At 51.7% G+C, this 18,799-nt stretch overlaps 1 protein-coding gene across 4 annotated transcripts in view; it reads left to right on the forward strand.

The window, feature by feature from the left end:
* The window catches only part of Ccdc40 (coiled-coil domain 40 molecular ruler complex subunit), a 48,280-nt gene that overhangs the window by 9,879 nt on the left and 19,602 nt on the right, over positions 1 to 18,799 (forward strand). For all 4 annotated transcript variants that reach the window (XM_006990293.4, XM_016008552.3, XM_042283215.2 and 1 more), the window contains exons 5-11: positions 1,885 to 2,048; positions 3,600 to 3,683; positions 3,765 to 3,984; positions 8,112 to 8,269; positions 8,379 to 8,501; positions 13,537 to 13,658; positions 18,503 to 18,746. In XM_006990293.4, coding sequence (XP_006990355.1) covers positions 1,885 to 2,048; positions 3,600 to 3,683; positions 3,765 to 3,984; positions 8,112 to 8,269; positions 8,379 to 8,501; positions 13,537 to 13,658; positions 18,503 to 18,746 — 1,115 coding nt within the window. The remainder of the gene's footprint in view (positions 1 to 1,884; positions 2,049 to 3,599; positions 3,684 to 3,764; positions 3,985 to 8,111; positions 8,270 to 8,378; positions 8,502 to 13,536; positions 13,659 to 18,502; positions 18,747 to 18,799) is intronic.

Genomic DNA, 18,799 nt, shown 5'->3' on the forward strand with positions numbered 1-18,799 from the left:
TCCTAGCAACAGCTCAGCCAGTCCACCTTCCCTCCTGTGTAGGTGAGGCTGCCTGGGCCACACCTGTCACCCCATGTCCTTGAAGTCAGGAGGCTAATGACAGACATATGTTCAGTGGACGTGGATAGCTTTATGGGGCACTTACCACCTCAGCCAGTCCTCACACCGGCCCAGTGAAGTAGCAACCGTTCTCCATTGTGCAGATAAGGACCCTAAAATCCACTCAGTAACTTATTTCAGTGAGGTCCCAACACCCAGAGCCCTGACTGACCCCCACCTACTTCCAGCTGCCTCCTGGTCTCTGGAAGTGGAACCCCGGGACAGCTCCCCTTGTGAGCACATGTGCCTCTGCAGGACACGCCTGTGTCCTCATCTGATCCTAATATCCTGGTGCTGTGTACGTGGGGGAGCAGGCTGAGAGACTGCTTGTTCCCCAGGATGCAAACGCATGTGTGGTTCAGCTTACAAAGCCACACGTTATCTGTGAGCGACGTGAAAATTGGGCAGGTCTAGCTTAGAGAAATAAAGCAGGACAGGAGCTAGGGATGCAGCTCGGTGGTGAGACTTGCTTGGCACACACAAGGCCCTGGTCCACACAAACGGAGCTTTACACTGCAGACCCAGCTATGGGAAAGCTGAAGCGGGATCCATGAACCACTGAGTCCGAGTAAACCTATGCGACAGAGCAGGGTGAGTCAGGGGTACATGGGTAAGAAGAGGCAAGACAGTGCAGACACTGTAAATCCAAACCGCCATCACCATCATCTGGTGGATTAGCCCACCCGTGGGACGGCTACACGAAGGCGGTCCGCCCCTGGAGCCCCTGGAGGACTCTCATGGCACACCAAGGCTGCAGTTCCTGATGGTGCAGGTGAAATCGCAGAATGACGAATATCCAGCAGGCATGTTGGTTAGTTTTCCTAAGTGATGCGTGTCTGCCTTCTTCCCTTCCCATGAAGCATCCAGAAGATCAATTTGCTGGACCCACCCCTGTTCCGAAGCTCACACAGCCTCAGTTTTACCTGCATATCTTATTGCTGTTGCTTGCTCGTATGGTTGTTTTGTTTGAAACAGGGTATTGGGGCTGGAGAGATGACCCAGCAGTTAAGAGCACACACTGCCCTTCCAGAGGACATGAGTTCAATTCCCAGCATCTACATCAGGTGGCTCACAACCACCTGTAATTCAAGTTCCAGGGCGATCTGACTCCTCTGGTCTCTTGGGCACCTACACTCATGTGCACAGACCCGTACACATAATACAAGGTAATCAAATAAAAAAGCAGGCTCTCTCAGAGTCCAGTATGGCCTCAGACTCCTTGTGTGTTTGAGACTGGCCTTGAATTCCTGATCCCCCTGCCTCCAGGTCCCAAGTGCTAGGATTGCAGGTATGCACCCCCATGCCAGGCCTTGACTGTGTGTTTTATTTGCTTCGTCTGTTCACTGGTGATCTGATGAGTATCTTCTATGTTCCCGTTACCTCTCTAAGCATCAGAGCACATTAGATAAAATCACCTGCTCAACAGCCAGTGGGAACCCAGCTTGTGTCCTCTGGAAGAGCAGCAAGCATTTTTAACCTCTAAGTCATCTCCCTATTCTTTTTTTTTTTTTAAACTCAAAAGCCCCACAGTAAGGCGCCTCCTTCCTTCCCATTCCTCACATGTAAGCTGCTGTCTCATCCACTGCTAGAGTGTGGCTCATTCTGTGGAATGCCTCGAATCAGCGATGGTTGATACCATGGTTAAGCCTGAGAACTCCCCACTGGAAGGCTCTCCTTTCTATTCTCAATACGTCCTGTGAGGGTTGGACCATGATGTCCGCTCCCCCAGAACACAACAATCAAGCCTCAGTGGCTTTTGCTGTCTCTCCTGGACTGTTATTACAGCGCAACCCCCACCTGGCCCCCGGGAAGAAACCCGGATACAGTTTCGAGACCATGTCCGGTCCCTCAGCCCCGAGGAAGAGACCCTGGTGGAAAGAGCAGCGTCCGAAGGGAGTGAAGAGGCGGATGACGAGGGCTCCCAACTGGTGGTTCTGGACCCAGACCATGTGAGAATATGTCCTCGGGTTTTGCATTTGCCCTGTGCAGGGGGGGAATCACCTGGGCCCTCTTCTGCATCCGCCCACCCTCCCTCCCTCCCAAAGCTGTTTGCCCTCTTGGGCTCACTGTGCGTTGGTTAGGCCTCCTACTTTGTTTCCCAGCTGTCTTGGTTCATTTTCTGTTCCTGAGAGAAACACCATGACCAAAAGCAACCTGGGGAGGAAAGGGTTTATTTCTGCTGACCGTCATAGTCCGGGATGAAAGGAAACTGGCCCAGGAACTCAAGGCAGGCACCAGGGGGACTGAGCAGAGGCCATGGAGCAGTGCTCCTTACTGGCTTGCTCACCATGGCTTGCTCAGTTTCTTTCTTTCTTTCTTTTTCTTTCTTTCTTTCTTTCTTTCTTTCTTTCTTTCTTTCTTTCTTTCTTTCTTTCTTTCTTTCTTCCTTCCTTCCTTCCTTCCTTTTTTTTTTTTTTTTTTCGAGACAGGGTTTCTCTGTGTAGCTTTGTGCCTTTCCTGGAACTCACTTGGTAGCCCAGGCTGGCCTCGAACTCACAGAGATCCGCCTGCCTCTGCCTCCCGAGTGCTGGGATTAAAGGCGTGCGCCACCACCGCCGCCGGGCTTCAGTTTTCTTTCTTAAACACCCAGAACCAGCTGCCCAGGGGTGGCACCGTTCCCTGTGGGCTGCGCCCTCCCACATCAATCATTGATCAAGAAAAAGTCCCCCAGGCTTGCATACAGGCCAGTCTGATGATTTGCTCAATTAAGGTTCCCTCTTCTCAGATGGCTAGCATGTGTCAAATTGACAAAAAACCAACCAGGACACCACCCTTGACTCTACTGAATTTTGTTTGTTTGTTTGTTTGTTTTTGTTTGTTTGTCTGTTTGTTTGTTGAGGACTGACTGTCCTTTGTAAGGAGTCTGGATGCTATAGGACGTTGAACCAAATCTGTGGCCTCCACCCACTTCTTTGTCCTGACAACCAAAAAGACATCCAGACTATGCAGGATGCTGGAAGGAGGCAGAGGTCACATCACTTCCTCTTAACTTGTTGCCTTAACTGTGGCAGTCACACTGAGGGTCCTTGTCCCAGACCCACAACACAAGAGAAAGGCAGATTTGATTTGAGTGACACACTGGGGAGCGGCAGTGCTCCGGGGAGCTCAGAGGGAGCCCAGGGCGCACTTGGCAAATCCTCTGAGCCCCATTTGACACTGCTGTGATGGCTGCTGCTTATCACCCCCCCCCATCCCCTGGTCAGTCTGGACTGACCCACCCCCACACCCCCACCCCCGCAAGCAGTTCACCAGCCCTTCAGCCAAATCTCTGCAGTGTCTGGCATGGCATGGGCCATGAAGTGCCCGGAACTTGTGGCTTCCACAGTAAGAGCCTGCGTTGGGATCATTTATGTCTGCCCATACCCGCCCCCCCCCCACACATCCATTCCCACCCCCACAGAGGGAGAGAGAGCCAGAGCTAGCCCGCCACTGCACCCCAGGTTGAGCACTGCTTAGGGCATTGAGAGTGACAAGCTGCTTGTGGTTTTCCCTTGTCTTAGCCCCTGATGATCAGATTCCAGGAGGCCCTGAAGAGCTACCTCAACCGGCAGATGGACAAACTGAGACTGGACATCCAAGAGCTGGTGCGTACGGGTTCCTGCCTTCCTCCCAGCCTGGTGGGCACCCATGGACCTTCCTCAACCCTGTTTCTTCCTCTGGTACAGGATGTGGCCACCAAGCAAACCCGAGTCCAGAGGCAGGAGCTGGGCGTGAACCTCTACGGGGTCCAGCAGCACCTGGCCCGCCTGCAGATGCAGCTGGAGAAGAATCATGACCGGCACTCGCTGGCTGCGTGTGAGAGGAGGCGGAAGGAGGAGGAGCTGCAGGCCACCCGGGCCCTCTACATCAAGACCTGCGCAACTGCCAACGAGGAGCGAAGGAAATGTAAGGCGTCCCGTGCACCCATGGCTGTCCCCGAAGTGTGTGTTCACGTGTTGTCAAAGATACCAGCAAAGCAATTACATGTCTAGGAAGGGTTCCCACCGTTTTTAGGAAAGGAAGCCCCAGCAGTGCCACAAAAGGCCCCTCACTGGGTAGAGAGAGCAGCAAATGCTGAGACTAACGGGTCAGGTGTAGAGACTCCAGAACGGAAGTGTGGGGGTGCTGTGGTGGTCCAAAAGATGAATCCAGAGGATGCAGAACAGGTGTGTGGAGCTCAGAGGTGGGAGAGGCCATGCTGCCGGCCCGAGAGGGATCAGGGCAAAGCCCCAGACCAGACAGCAGCAGCCAAAGGGTCTGGGGGACAGCTGAGTGGGAAACCAGGCAGCCTGGGATTACATGAGATGGGCAGGGGGGCTGTGCATGCCACATGCAGTGTCCCCACTGAAGGCACACACCGCCCTCACCGAGTAGACAACAGAGGATGTAGTGGACGGTGAGCAGTGACCCTCTGAGGCGCCAGTAGTTCTTCATTCTTTGTGTGTTTTGATGTTTCCAACTTTCTTTGTCAACTCTATTGCTAAAGTGATAGCAAAATGTCCTGAAGGTAACGGGGAGAAAGCAGGTGCTGGGCCTGGTGTCCGTTCCAGACGATGCCTTTTGAACCCTGAGGGATGCAGGTAGGGAATCCGGGTTCTGTTAGGAAGCTTCTATAACAGAATCCCACTGGGGCACTGGTAACAAACAGTATCTTGCTTCTTTGTTTTTTCATTTTTGGAGTCAGTGTGTCATGTAGCCCAGGCTGGCCTTGAACTCCCAATCCTACTGCTTTCTGCCTTTGTGCTGGCCTCACATGCGTGTGCCACCACACCTGGTGCATGTAACGCTGGGGGTCAAACCCAGGGCCTTCATACGTACCAGGAGAGCATTCTACAACCATCTGCCTCACGATTCTGGAGAACAGGATGTCCAATATGGAGGGACCAACATATGTCTCGTGATACAGCATGTAATGGCTGAAGGGCAGAGAGGAGAGGACAGGAGAAAGGCACGCAGGCTGATCCCTCACAGCCCGGGTGGAGCTGTGTGAACTGGGCACGTGCCATCTGCCCCCAGCTCCCTGCACTGCTGCACTTGGGATCAGGTTCCCAGCAATTGTCTCTTGGGGGGGCATCTTCAACCCACAGTGTTTATCAAGAACCTCTCCCTGCTTACCCTAAGCACCTCCAAATCAAAACAACCAAGACAGAACATGGCATTTAAACTCAAGGCCCCACTTGCCACATAGACCCTGGCCATGCTGAAGGCACACATTGCCCGCCCAGCCCTGCCACACCTGCCGTGAGGCCACGGAGCCACGGAGCCAGAAGCATCGTGCTGCCAGGCTCCCATCTGCCACGGCTCACAGTGTAGACAGGCCTCTCTCCCTTGAAAAGCTCCCCGAAGGGCTGGCCCACCACTTCATCTCCCTGTTGCTATAGTAAACTGTAAGGTAACACTGAGGGGCAAAGCCAGGGGAACCATGCGAGAATTCTGCCCACTACGTTTTTTACGACACAAGGTACTCTCATCCCATTCATGAGCCAGCCAACAAAAGACAAACACCCCAGGAGATAAGCAGGCTCTCCGGAGAAGGAAAATGGGTCCCTGGAAATTAAACTATGAAACCAATTTATGTTCACTAATACTGGAAGGAATGAAAATTTAGAAGAATAATTGAAACATTGACTCGGTCACTCACCTGGCAAAGACAAGTTGACCTTGGCATGCTTAGGGAAGCGTGTAGTACACACCCTGGCTTGCTCAGGTGTGAAGGGGTAGCCTGCTTCAGCTGCCACACTGAGTTCCAGGACGAGGAGGCTGCTTCATCCACAGACATTTACCTCCGGGCAGGATGGTCCGGACTGTGTCCTCCCCGGCCCCTCTCTCCAGGGTTGGGCAGAGTTTTCTCTCCATGTTCCCGTGTAGCGTTCCTGTGTCCTGATCTCCTCTTCAGACAAGCCTAGACCACCATAGAGGCCACACTTAGTCTTGATAGCCTCTCTAAAGACCTTGTGCTCAGACGAAGCCACATTACAAGGCGTGGTCAGGTGGCACCTGCCCCCAGGTCACGCGTGCCCAGTCTCCACCCACCATTTTCACTTCATGAACTCATAGGTGAGGGTTGAAACAGTCAGGCTCACTGGACAGAAACTGCCCCCAAATAAATCAGGGGAGAAAAGACAGAGAGGAGTGGGAACCCAGGGAACTCTGGGCTCCTTCCAGCGGACAGAAGACGGACAGGGAGAACAGAAGAAACACTAAAGGTGCCACAGGTGAAAAGCTTCCACGCTGTGCCGACGGCGGTGACCCCACGGGTTCAACAAAAGTGAAACCCCAGATGCGGGAGGAAAACTGCACCAGGCTCCCCGCAGGCAAATGACTGAAACCCACAACAAAGAAAACACCAGCAGCTGGAGGAAGCATCAGACTGTGGCGAGCAGCTGAAGTGTCGACCGACCGTACCTCAAACCAGCTCCCGCCTGGCTCCTTCCTTCCCAGGAAGCCCCGCCGGGAGCCAGAGCGTGCTGTGGTGCCATGGCGATTTCCCCTGTCAGAGGCTTTCTTTCCTCTCCAGCAGCTTTCTGTGTAGACCCACCATCATTTGAATAGGCAGTGTTCTGTGCTAGTACACGAATCTATCTGCCTGCCTGTCTGTCTATCCATTTTTAAAATGTTCTTACTTTTAAAAAGATTTATTTCTATTTTATGAGTATAGGTGGTTTGGTTTGGTTTTGAGACAGGATCTTACTGTGTAGCCCTGGCTGGCCTAGGACTCATTATGTAGACCCGGATGGCCTCAGTTAGTGGAACTCTGCCTGCCTCTGCCTCCTGTAAGTGCACTGTGCCTGCCTTGTGCATGCGTGTTTTACCTGCATGTATGTGTGTGCACCATGCACATACCTGGTACCCATAGAAATGAGAAAAGGGTATTGGGTTCCCCTGGAGGTGGAGTTACGGGGAGTTGTGACCTGCCACGTTGGTGCTGGGAACTGAACCCAGGTCCTCTGCAAGAGCAGTAAGTGCTCTTAACTGCTGATAAATTTTATGTATTTATCAGTGGTTATTTATTTATACATTTTTATAACCGCTGATATTTACTTACTTGCTTTTGCAGAGCTGAGGATCTGAGTCTGGATGTCAGGTACCCACCTAGAGGCTGGGCACAGTGGGGTTCACTTGCAGTACTGGGAGAGAGATCCAGGAAGATCTGAGGGCTTGCTAGCCATCTCGCCAATCAGGCAGCTCCAGATTCTCTGAGAGATCTTGTTAAACAATAAGGTAGGGACTGAGAGATGGCTCAGCAGTTAAGAGCACTGGCTGCTCTTCCAGAGGACCCGGGTTCAATTCCCAGCACCCATGTGGCAGCTCACAACCGTCTAGGAATCCAGTTCTAGGAAATCTAGTGCCCTCTTCTGGCCTAGGAGGGCCCCAGGCATGTAGATGGTATACACAGAGAGAGAGAGACAGACAGACACAGAGACAGAGAGATACATGCAGGCATAGCATCCATACACATAAAATAATAAGAAGAAAAAATTAAAAAACCAATAAGATAGATAGTGATAGAGAAAGACAGCTGGCCTCCATCTCTAGGTTCTACACAAGTGAACACGTGGGTACACACACACACACACACACACACACACACACGCACACAGTCCCCAGTGCAGATATGGTAGCATATGCCTGTAATCCTAGCACTGGTAGAGGAATTTGGGGGGGCAGGAGAAGCAGTGGTTTGAGGCCAGCCTGGGATATAGAACAGACTCGACCTCAAAAATCACCAAGAATCTATCTCCATCCAGGCTTGGTGTCCCAGCTCTTGAATCCCAACAACACTTGTGAGGTAGAAGCAGGCTGATCCCTGCCAGTTCCAGGCAGCCTGGTCCACAAGGCCAGTTCCAGGCAACCTGGTCCACAAGGCCAGTTCCAGGCAGCCTGGTCCACAAGGCCAGTTCCAGGCAGCCTGGTCCACAAGGCCAGTTCCAGGCAGCCAGCAGAGTCTCCAGTTCCTTCACAAAGGAGGGTCCAGGGAAGAGTGCTGTCCCAAGGGTCCCACGGGCAGTGCTGGACAGCCTCCCTTTCCACAGTGGCAGCCCTGCAGACGGAGCTGGAGAGCCTGGCTCTGCACCTCTTCTACATGCAGAACATAGACCAGGACGTGCGTGATGACATCCTTGTGATGAAGCAGGTGGTGAAGAAGACGGAGACAGAGAAGATGCGTGCTGAGATAGAGAAGAAGAAGCAGGTGACCGTGAAACTGTCCCCGGTCCACGGGAAGAGCTCAGTCTCGCCACACTGGCGGAGGACTGTCCTCAGCTGTGGACAGCTCCTCATGGCCACTCCCTTTTTGTCAGGATCTGTTCGTGGACCAGCTCACCGAAAGGGCGCACCAGCTGGAAGAAAACATCTCCCTGTTTTCGGCTCAGTACATGTCCCAGGCTGAGGACACTCGGATCCTAAGGAAGGCAGTGAGTGAGGTAAGAGCAGCTCCGAAGCCAGTGAGAGAGAAGCCCCCTTGTCACCCACACCTGGCCCGGCAGGTTCCACGGGACAGCACCAGTGTCTGTAAGCTGCTGCCACCAGCAGTGTCCACAGTTACTCAGTAAACAGCTCGCACATCAAAACCAGCTGGTCGGATGGCCAGCGGGTGTGTGGCAGGGCCTACCAGGAAGTCAGAAATGGCGTCCTCTCCCATGCCAGCAAGCTCTGGTGTGGTCCCTCGGGGGACTGAAATCTATGTGACGATATTGAGCACCATAGGCAGCGCTGTTCCCAGGCTGTGCCTTCTCCCCAGTCTGTGTAGAAGGAAAGATGTACAAGCCACTGGCAGCCACGCCAGCGTCACAATGACCACGTCATATCCTGGGGCCTGTGACCAGGCACAGAGGCGACACCCCACCCGAGAGTCACCATCCACAGCCCCTAGTGCAGGGATGGCGTGGGCCGGGAGGTAGGCTGTAATGAAGGCAGGAGAGAGGATTCCCTACGGCCTGTGAGCCTAATTGTCAAGCCTGTGTGTTCCAACCAAAGGTCTGAGCAAAACCCGCCATTTTTAAATCTGTACAGTGATTCTTGGGTTTTTCTGAATAATAAATCAGGGAGCCTCCAAGACTTGTTTTGGAAGGGAAGAGTCCAGCTGTCCAGTTTGACCAGAGCCAAAGGCTTCTCAAGATATGAGACTCCCTGGCAAACCAGGAGAGGGGTCACCACCTGCCACAAAGCTATGGGTGCTGAGCTGCAAGGTGCTGTTGGACCCAGGACTAGACAGGCAGGCCGAGGGCACTGCCAGGAAGTCCGGAGTCAGCCCAGTCAGCACGAAAAGTTAGCGGATTGTTGATTAGCCGAGGACTGGATTGTGTGTTCAATAGGGTTGGGAGCCTCGGTTAACCACTTGGAGAACCCCCCGCCTCCCGGTACCAACTGCTAAAATAAATTCCAGATTGGGGTTGGGGATTTAGCTCAGTGGTAGAGCACTTGCCTAGCAAGTACAAGGCCCTGGGTTCAGTCCTCAGCTCTGAAAGAAAAAAATAAATAAATAAATAAATAAATTCCAGATGGAATCAGATTTTAAAGAGGGGACACGCAGGAGAGATTGCTCAATGGTTAGGAATCCTGACTGATCTTCTAGAAGAACCAGGTTCAACTCCCAGAACCCACATGGTGGCCCACAACCATCTATTAACTCTAGTCCCAGGGAATCCGGTGCCCTCTTCTGGCCTCTTTTGGCACCAGGCACATAGGCAATGCGTAGACATACGTGCAGGCACACACCCATACACATAAAATTAAGAATAAGAATAAAGCCAGGCGGTGATGGCGCATACCTTTAATCCCAGCACTTGGGAAGCAGAAGCAGGTGGAGTTTGAGTCCAGCCTGGGCTACAGAGCACATTCCAGGACAGTCAGAGCTACACAGAAACCCTATCTCAAAGAACTAAAACAAATGAATGAATGAATGAATGAATGAATGAATGAATGAATGAATGAATAAGTAAATACAAATAAACAAACAAATAGATAAAAAGACTACAAATAGTGGTGGGTGGGTGCTGAGGAGGAGTTATCAGAAGAAACCGGGAAAACATGTACCCAGTCCTGGCCTGAAGAGGGCTTTTGGCACTTTACACCAGAGTCCTCAGGCTGGATGTGTAGCTCAGTTGGCAGTGTTTGCCTAGCATGTACAAGCATGGGTTTGATCCCCAGCACTGCGTAAACCCTGCATGGTGATACATGCCTGTAATTCCAGCACTTGGAAGACAGAGTCAGGACTATCAGAAGTTGAAGAACATCCTCAGCCACATAGAAACCTGGGTACCTGAGACCCTACCTCAGATTTAAAATGCAGAATCCATAAAGGGAAGGGTCTGGAGGTGGAGCCACACCAAACACAGCCACCGACAGAGGGGAGAAAGGGTGGGGCCCACTTAGAGCCACCGATCCGTTGGGATAGCCCAGCGGTGCAGCCTTGGAAGTTAGAGTTGTCCCTGGTTCTCGGTCCAGCACAAGGACAAGGGTCACATCTGGAGCTGGCCCACTTGCTGGCAGAGTCCAAGGTGAGAATGGGGAGCGAGTGTGACCTAGACAAGCCGGCTTCTGTAGAGAAAAGCCCTCCATTGGTTCACAACGCACCCCAAGGATAGAGTCCTAAGCACCTCTCCGAGGCCCCCGCTGGCTCTTCCTCCTTCTGTCCAGTGGGACATATTCCAAGGAGAGTCTGGGAGGGACAGGCTCATCCAGAGTGCAGCAGGTATGTGATAGCATTCTTAGGCCGGGGAGTCCTGTGGCTTCGCTCTAGAATGGCAGGGGTCTCCTCTGCGTCCCTCCTTCCGCTGGTGGCCATGGTTAATCCATGCCTGGTGTGGCCCTTCACCTGGCCCTTCCCTTTATGGATTCTGCTCTTTTTTTTTTGAGACAGGGACTCACGTGCCTCGGTTGGCCTCAGACTTGCTCTGTAGCTGAAAGTGACCACGGTCTCCTGATAAATGCCCACCTGGGTTCCTTTCCTCCTTTGGCCTGTTGGCTGGCACCTCTGCCTCTGTCCTCAGCAAAGTCTCCAGCGTCCGTTCAGTTCTCCTTCCCAGCATTCAGACATTGGCAGGCCCTCAGCCACACACAGTCATTGCTCGGGTGAACCAGTGAGAAAGTGGGAAGTACTCACAGGCAGGGAGGACCCAGCAGGATTCCTGGCCCGCCTTGTGTCTGTCAGCATCTCAGTCCAGACCCCTTAACAGTCCACCGTTTGACCTTAATTCTAAAGTAGTGAGTACACAGGTGTGCACATAGCATGTGTGTGTGTGTGTGTGTGTGTGTGTGTGTGTGGTGTGTGGTGTGGTGTGTGTGTGTGTGTGTGTGTGTGTGTGTGTGTGTGTGGTGTGGTGCATGTGTGGTATGGTGTGTGTGGTGTGGTTTGTGTGTATGTGTGGTGCATGTGTGGTGTGTGGTGTGTGGTGCATGTGTGGTGTGGTGTGTGTATGTGGTGTGTGTGTGTGTGTGGTGCATGTGTGGTGCATGTGTGGTGTGTGTGTGTGGTGTGTGTGTGTGGTGTGTGGTGCATGTGTGGTGTGGTGTGTGTGGTGTGTGTGTGTGGTGTGTGTGGTGTGGTGTGTGTGGTGTGTGTGTGTGGTGTGTGGTGCATGTGGTGTGTGTTGCATGTGTGGTGTGGTGTGTGTTGCATGTATGGTGTGGTGTGTGTGTGTGTATGTGGTGTGTGTGTGTGTGTGTGTGTTGTGGTGCATGTGTGGTATGGTGTGTGTGGTGTGGTGTGTGTGTATGTGTGGTGCATGTGTGGTACGTGTGTGTGTGTGTGTGTGTGTGTGGTGTGTGGTGCATGTGTGGTGTGTGTGTGGTGTGGTGTGTGTATGTGGTGTGTGTGTGTGTGTGTGTGGTGTGTGGTGCATGTGTGGTGTGGTGTGTGTGGTGTGTGTGTGTGTATGTGGTGTGTGTGTGTGTGTGGTGTGTGGTGCATGTGGTGTGTGCTGCATGTGTGGTGTGGTGTGTGTTGCATGTATGGTGTGGTGTGTGTGTGTGTATGTGGTGTGTGTGTGTGTGTGGTGTGTGGTGCATGTGGTGTGTGGTGCATGTGTGGTGTGTGTATGTGGTGTGTGTGTGTGTGTGTGTGGTGTGTGGTGCATGTGTGGTGTGGTGTGTGTGGTGTGTGTGTGTGTATGTGGTGTGTGTGTGTGTGTGGTGTGTGGTGCATGTGGTGTGTGCTGCATGTGTGGTGTGGTGTGTGTTGCATGTATGGTGTGGTGTGTGTGTGTGTATGTGGTGTGTGTGTGTGTGTGGTGTGTGGTGCATGTGGTGTGTGGTGCATGTGTGGTGTGGTGTGTGTGGTGTGTGTGTGTGTGTGGTGTGTGGTGCATGTGGTGTGTGTTGCATGTGTGGTGTGGTGTGTGTTGCATGTATGGTGTGGTGTGTGTGGTGTGTGTGTGTGTATGTGGTGTGTGTGTGTGTGGTGTGTGGTGCATGTGGTGTGTGGTGCATGTGTGGTGTGGTATGTGTGTATGTGTGGTGTGTGTGTATGTGGTGTGAATGGTATGTGTGTGTGTGTGTGGGGTGTGTGTGTGTGTGTGTGTGTGTGTGTGTGTGTGTGTGTGTGTGTTTAAAAAGAGCCAGGCTATGGCTAGGAGAGATAGCTGAGGCAATAACATGCCAAGCCACTCAAGCATGTGGACTTGAATTTGATCCCCAGCCCTCATATAGAAATCTGGCCGTGATGGGGCACGCTTGCAATCTCAGCCCTGGGGAGGCAGAAATACGAAGATCTCTGGGGTTTTCTGATCAGACGGCTTAGCTCGATCAGCATGTTCCAGGCCAGTGAGACATATGCCTCAGAAAAACAGGTGGATGGCTCCCGAGGAATGACGCCTCAAGCTGACCTCTGGCCTCCACAGGAGCGAACCCTGTGTGTTCTCCCTCTGGACTTCCTGCCCCACAGTCTCGTTCTGCATCCTGGTCCCCAGCACAAGGAGGCCAGATGCCCTCCTGGAGGCCCTGGGCATTCTCGACTCAAATACCTGCTCCCTGGGCAAGAACTGATCAGGGGCAGGGGTGTGGGCCCTGTGGTCTCCCCTGCCTGGGCGACCTCAGCCCCATCCATGACATCCACTAGGCCTTGCCTCAGCATTGGTGTGGAGTGGATGTCCTGTCATATTTGACAGAGTCCTCCTCCTCAGCCCCCAGCACTGAGCCCTAAAAACTGCCTGGAGACCCCATGGAGGACCCAGGCCTCTTCAAAGCCACGTCCCATTTCCTGTTGCCCCTCTGCGTATTTGTGATAAAGAAACTTTAAGGTGCCAGGCGTGGTCGTGAATACCTTTAATCTCAGCAGAGACAGGCGGATCTCTGTGAGTTCGAGGCCAGTCTGGTCTACAGAGTGAGTTCCAGGACAGCCAGGGCTACACAGAGAGACCCTGTCTCAAACAAACAGAAGAGGAAAGTTGAGGTGGAGGGGAGGCAGGCGGCAGAGTGTGGCTCCTGCCATTTGCCATGTCTGTGTTCCACCCTCTGCAGGCCACCACTGAGATTGACATCATTGCTGTGGAGAAGAAGCGTATCCTGCAGCAGTGGACCACCAGCCTAGTGGGCATGAAGCACCGGAATGAGGCGTACAAGACGGTGATGGACGCGCTCAGGTAACACTCCGGGGAAGGAGCCGCCCCACAGGTGTACAGGGCCCCGCTGCCCACCTCCATCCTTCAATGCCGGGACCAGGAGAAGTCAAGTCTGTAGGCCAGGTTTCCAGGCAGGATGTCCGAAAGAGACATTTATCTGTGAGAGACAAAGGTGTCCCTTTGATCAGAGGCTTCACCACCTGAGCAGGAAACCCCAGCCCTTCCCCAGCCGTTCTGGGTTGTTCTGCCCTGGGCCGCGTTCCAGCCAAAACCCTGTTTCAATTCCCTTGAAAGGGAAGGCACACAGGGTGGCGCTTGGGCCGGAGACGGAGACGTTTGCTGCCTTGATAACCAGAACCACCCACGTGATGGGAATTTCGTTCTGAAGGTAGCTCACGGCTTATTGGCTGGTCCTCTCTGCCCTAGCACCCACAGAGGTTGAGCTCTGAGGAAAAGAGTGGCTGCTGCTGGCCTACTGGGTGCTGAGTGCTGGAAAGATGGCCCAGAAATTAAGAGCGCGCTGGGCTTCCAGCATCTCCAAGTGCAGTCCCCGGCACACATGATCACAGCTCAGAACCACCTGTCACTCCGGCTCCTGGAGATTCAACACCCTCTTCTGGTCTCTTTGGACACCTGTGTGTGCACACTGGTGCACACACACAAACAAAAATCATTTTTAATTTTTTTAAAGAAATTATAAAAGCCAGAGGTGCTGGGCGGTGGCGGCGGCGGCACATGTCGTTAATCCCAGCACTTGGGAGGCGGAGGCAGGTGGACCTCTGTGAATTCAAAGCCAGCCTGGTCTATAGTGCTAGCTAGTTCTATAGGACGGCCATGGCTACACAAATAAAGGCCAGGGGTGCAGCTCAGTGTAGATGGCCTGCCTAGCGTGCACAAAGCCTAGGTTCCATTCCCCACACCGGGAACAAAAAGGCTGAGGTGTGTATGACGGCTCACTTAAAAACAAACCAACAAAAACACAAGACGTCTTTATGTGGATAATATGGGATTTAAAATATCCATTTCTTTTGGTTTTTGTGGCCACACGTCGGGACTGTAGGCTGCTGGGCAGGCCGAGTCTGGGCCTGTTCTGACTGCTAGTTGTTGTGCGTTCTTCCATATCATTATCAAGCCAGGACTGCAAAGAACACACATCTGTAGGCAGTGCCAGAGAGGACTGTGACAGTCACACACCCCAGCGGCATCTCAAAGTCCCTGACGTCTTACATACTGTCACCTCTTAGGATCACATGAATTAGACTGTGGGGAGAGAATCTTGTGCTTTTGCTTGCTTAGATTTGAGACAGTCTCCCTCTATAGCCTAGTCTGTCCTGAAACTCATTCTCTAGACCAGGCTGGCCTCAAACTCACAGAAATCGGCCTGCCTCTGCCTCCTGAGTGCTGGGGTTAAAGGTGTGCGCCACCATGCCCTGCCAATACCCTGATTTTAAAATATGCACTCACAGAATGTCAAGTGGAGATTTTAGCAACGTCTGTGCACACTTGCATGCATAGCCAGTAAATGGGCCTCTGCCTCTAGCTGTAGTACAGCCAAGACCCCGAGAGCAGGAGGTCATCTTTGAGAGGATCACGTGGGCCTAGGAATCTAAGGCCAACCTGGGCGTCATACTGAGAGTCTGTTTCCAAAAATGACACCAACAAATGAAATAGTGTGAGCCTGCCTAGCGGGACACTGACTGCTGGCTGTGGCTGCGGAGGAGCTGGCTCTACATTCACAAGATTTAAAGGCAGTCTGGCCAGGCATGGTGGTGAGTTCAAAGTCAGCCTGGTCTACACTTAGCTACAGACCAGCCAGGGCTTTGTAGTGGGGCTCTTGAAATTCTTGCTTTAAATAAGAAAGGTAAGATACTGCCCTTAGACTTCTCAGGATGAAAGGGAAGAAATCTTCACACACAAATAAAAAAATTCAACTTCTGTTAATCCAGGATATATGTGTTGGGGAGCTGCTTGTTCAGTGGCTCTGGACATGAAGCCTAGAACTTCATGCATGCTAGGCAAGTACGCTACCACTGAGTTACATCCTCAACTCTCTTTTAATTTTTATCTATCATCTATCTATCTATCTATCTATCTATCTATCTATCTATCTATCTATCTATCTATCTATCTATCACGTATCATTTATCTATCATCTGTCATGTATCATCTGTCTATCAATCATGTAACATCTATCATCTATCTATATATCTACCATCTGTCTATCCTCTATCTATCTATCTATCTATCTATCTATCTATCTATCTATCTATCTATCCATCTGTCATCTACCATCTAGCTACTAGTTAGCTAGCTGTCATCTGTCTATCTTTGCCGAGGCAGGTGTCACTCTGTAGACCTGGCTGGCCTTAAAAGTGTGGCCACCCTGCTTCTGCCTCCTAGGTGTGGGATTATGAGTGTGTGCCACCATACTAGGTCACTTTTGAGACAAGGAGTAATTGGGATGACCGGCCTGTACCACCCAGCCAGGCTCAGTATCTATCTGTGTTTTTAAAACTTGAGCTTTTCTATAGTAGTATGCCATGGAGGACAAAGAAGTTTAAGTGGGACCCCACTGTTGGCCCCAGCCACACTGTGAGCTATGGACTTTGGACAGGTCATCTAATGAGCATCTAGCACAGGCGACATTATCATGGTTAAGGAAGATGGGCACTTGAACTCCCCAGCACAATACCTGGCCCCTGGATTCCTCCTTTTCTCTTCATAGTCATAACAGCAAAGAGCTGTGAACTTGGATTCTCAGCAGTTTCCATCAATGGTCCTGTTGACCCATTGGAAGATAGTTGTCAGGGGCTGGAGAGATGTCCTGGTCAGTAAAGTGCTAGCGGTAGAAGCATGGGGACCTGAGTTCAACCCCCCAGAACCCATGTGAGACAGCCAGGTGCAAAGCTTTTGGAGGCAGGGTCTCTCTATGTAGCTCTGACTGTCCTCAGACTCACGGAGATCCACCTGCCTCTGCCTCCCAAATGCTGGGATTAAATATGTGTGCTACCACCTGACTAAACTATCTATCTATCTATCTATCTATCTATCTATCTATCTATCTATCTATCTATCTATCTATCTATCTATCTACTGTATAGGGATGTTTTGCCTATGTTTATGTCTGTACAATATGCATGCAGTGTACACAAAAGCCAAAAGACAACTGATCCCTTGGAACTGGAGTTATGGATGGTTTTGAGCCACCATGTGAGTGCTGGGAATCAAACCTGGGTCCTCTGGAAGGGCAGCCACTATTCTTAGCTACTGGGCTACCTCTCCAGACAAGGGTACACACTTAAAAACCCAGAACTAGCCGGGCGGTGGTGGCGCACGCCTTTAATCCCAGCACTCGGGAGGCAGAGCCGGGCGGATCTCTGTGAGTTCGAGGCCAGCCTGGGCTACCAAGTGAGTTCCAGGAAAGGCGCAAAGCTACACAGAGAAACCCTGTCTCGAAAAACCAAAAAAAAAAAAAAAAAAAAAAAAAAAAAAAAAAAAAAACCCAGAACTGGGGAGATGAGGCAGGAAGATCTCTAGGGCTCCCTGGCCAACCAGCCTGGCCATATATCCAAGATCTGGGTTCAATGAGAGACCCTGTCTCAAAAATTAAGGTGGGGCCAGCAAGATGGTTCAGAAGGTAAAAGGTACCTGCTACTGAGTCTGACGACCTGAGTTCACTCCCCAAGACCCACATGGTTGATAGAGAGAACTGACTCAAAGCTGTCTTCTGACCTGCACACATCCTCTGTGGCATTCATACCTGGCCCTACACAAAAAAAATAATAATTTTAAATTTTTAATTAAAAATATGAAAGCCGGGCGGTGGTGGCACATGCCTTTAATCCCAGCACCCAGGAGGCAGAGGCAGGTAGATCTCTGTGAGTTCAAGGCCAGCCTAGGCTACAAAGTGAGTTCCAGGAAAACCAATATATATACATGCCAGTTGTAGTGGCAAATGCTGGTTGGATATGCAAGAGCCAGAGACAGAAGGATCACAACGTTGAGACCAGCCTTGGCCACACATTTAGGCCACAGATGTGGCTCAGTGGGAAAAGACACACATGTGCCATGACACACTTGCACGAGCACACACACAATAAATAAATAATACACTAAGAAGTAGGGTGGAGGGGACTGAGGAAGACATCCACATTGCATACACAAATGCACTGTACTGGTTGGATTGTGTCAACTTCACACAAACTGTAGACACCTGAGGACCTCAGCTGAGGCATTGTTCCCATCAGATTGGCTCCTGCAAGTGTCTGTTTCTTGATTAACGACTGATGGGGGTGTGCCTAGTCCACCGGAGACCATGCCACACCTGCACAGGGGGTCGTGGGTGGTGTAAGAAAGCAGGCTGAGCAGGCCAGTAAGCAGCATTCCTTCATGGCCTCTGCTTTAGTTCCTGCCTCCAGGTTCCCATCTGGAGTTCCCCTGGTGATGGAATGTACCCTGTAAGCCAAACCAACCCTTTCCTCACCCAAGTTGCTTTTGGTCAGGGTTTTACCACAGCAGCAGGAAAGCAAACTAGAAGATACACAAACACAAATAAACAACAGTTAAGAGTTGGTGCCCTGGGCTGGAGAGATGGTGCAGTGGTTAAGAGCACTTCCAGAGGACCTGGGTTCAATTCCCAGCACCCACATGGCAGCTCACAGCTGTCTGTAACTCCACTTGCAGGGGATCCGACACCCTCACACAGACAAATATACACACAAGTAAATAAATAAAATATTTTTTTAAAAAAGAGTTGGTGCCCCAAATTATTCCTCCATATGTGGAATCCACTCAGTGAGAGTCTTCTAAGTGGATTCTCTGGCGCCCAGCCTGTGATGGGCTTTATTACTCTTCTGGTCTTGCAGGGAGTGTGAGCATCAGATCAAGTCCATAGATGGTGAGATCGAAGCCTATAAGAGGTCTATCATGAAGGAGGAGGAGAAGAATGAGAATCTGGCCCGCCTCCTGAACCGCTCAGAGACAGAAGCCATGTTAGTGCAGAAAATGACCACCCAGTGCTTAACCAAGCAAGAGGCCCTGCAGAACGAGTTCAACACCTACCAGCTCGCCCTGCAGGACACCGAGGAAATGCTGAGCAAGGGCCACGTGGTGAGGCATGGCCCCCAACCGCAGGCATCTGTCCTCAGCCAGCCCATAGCAGG

The sequence above is a fragment of the Peromyscus maniculatus genome, chromosome 8 (assembly GCF_049852395.1).
Source record: "Peromyscus maniculatus bairdii isolate BWxNUB_F1_BW_parent chromosome 8, HU_Pman_BW_mat_3.1, whole genome shotgun sequence".
Taxonomy (NCBI): domain Eukaryota; kingdom Metazoa; phylum Chordata; class Mammalia; order Rodentia; family Cricetidae; genus Peromyscus; species Peromyscus maniculatus.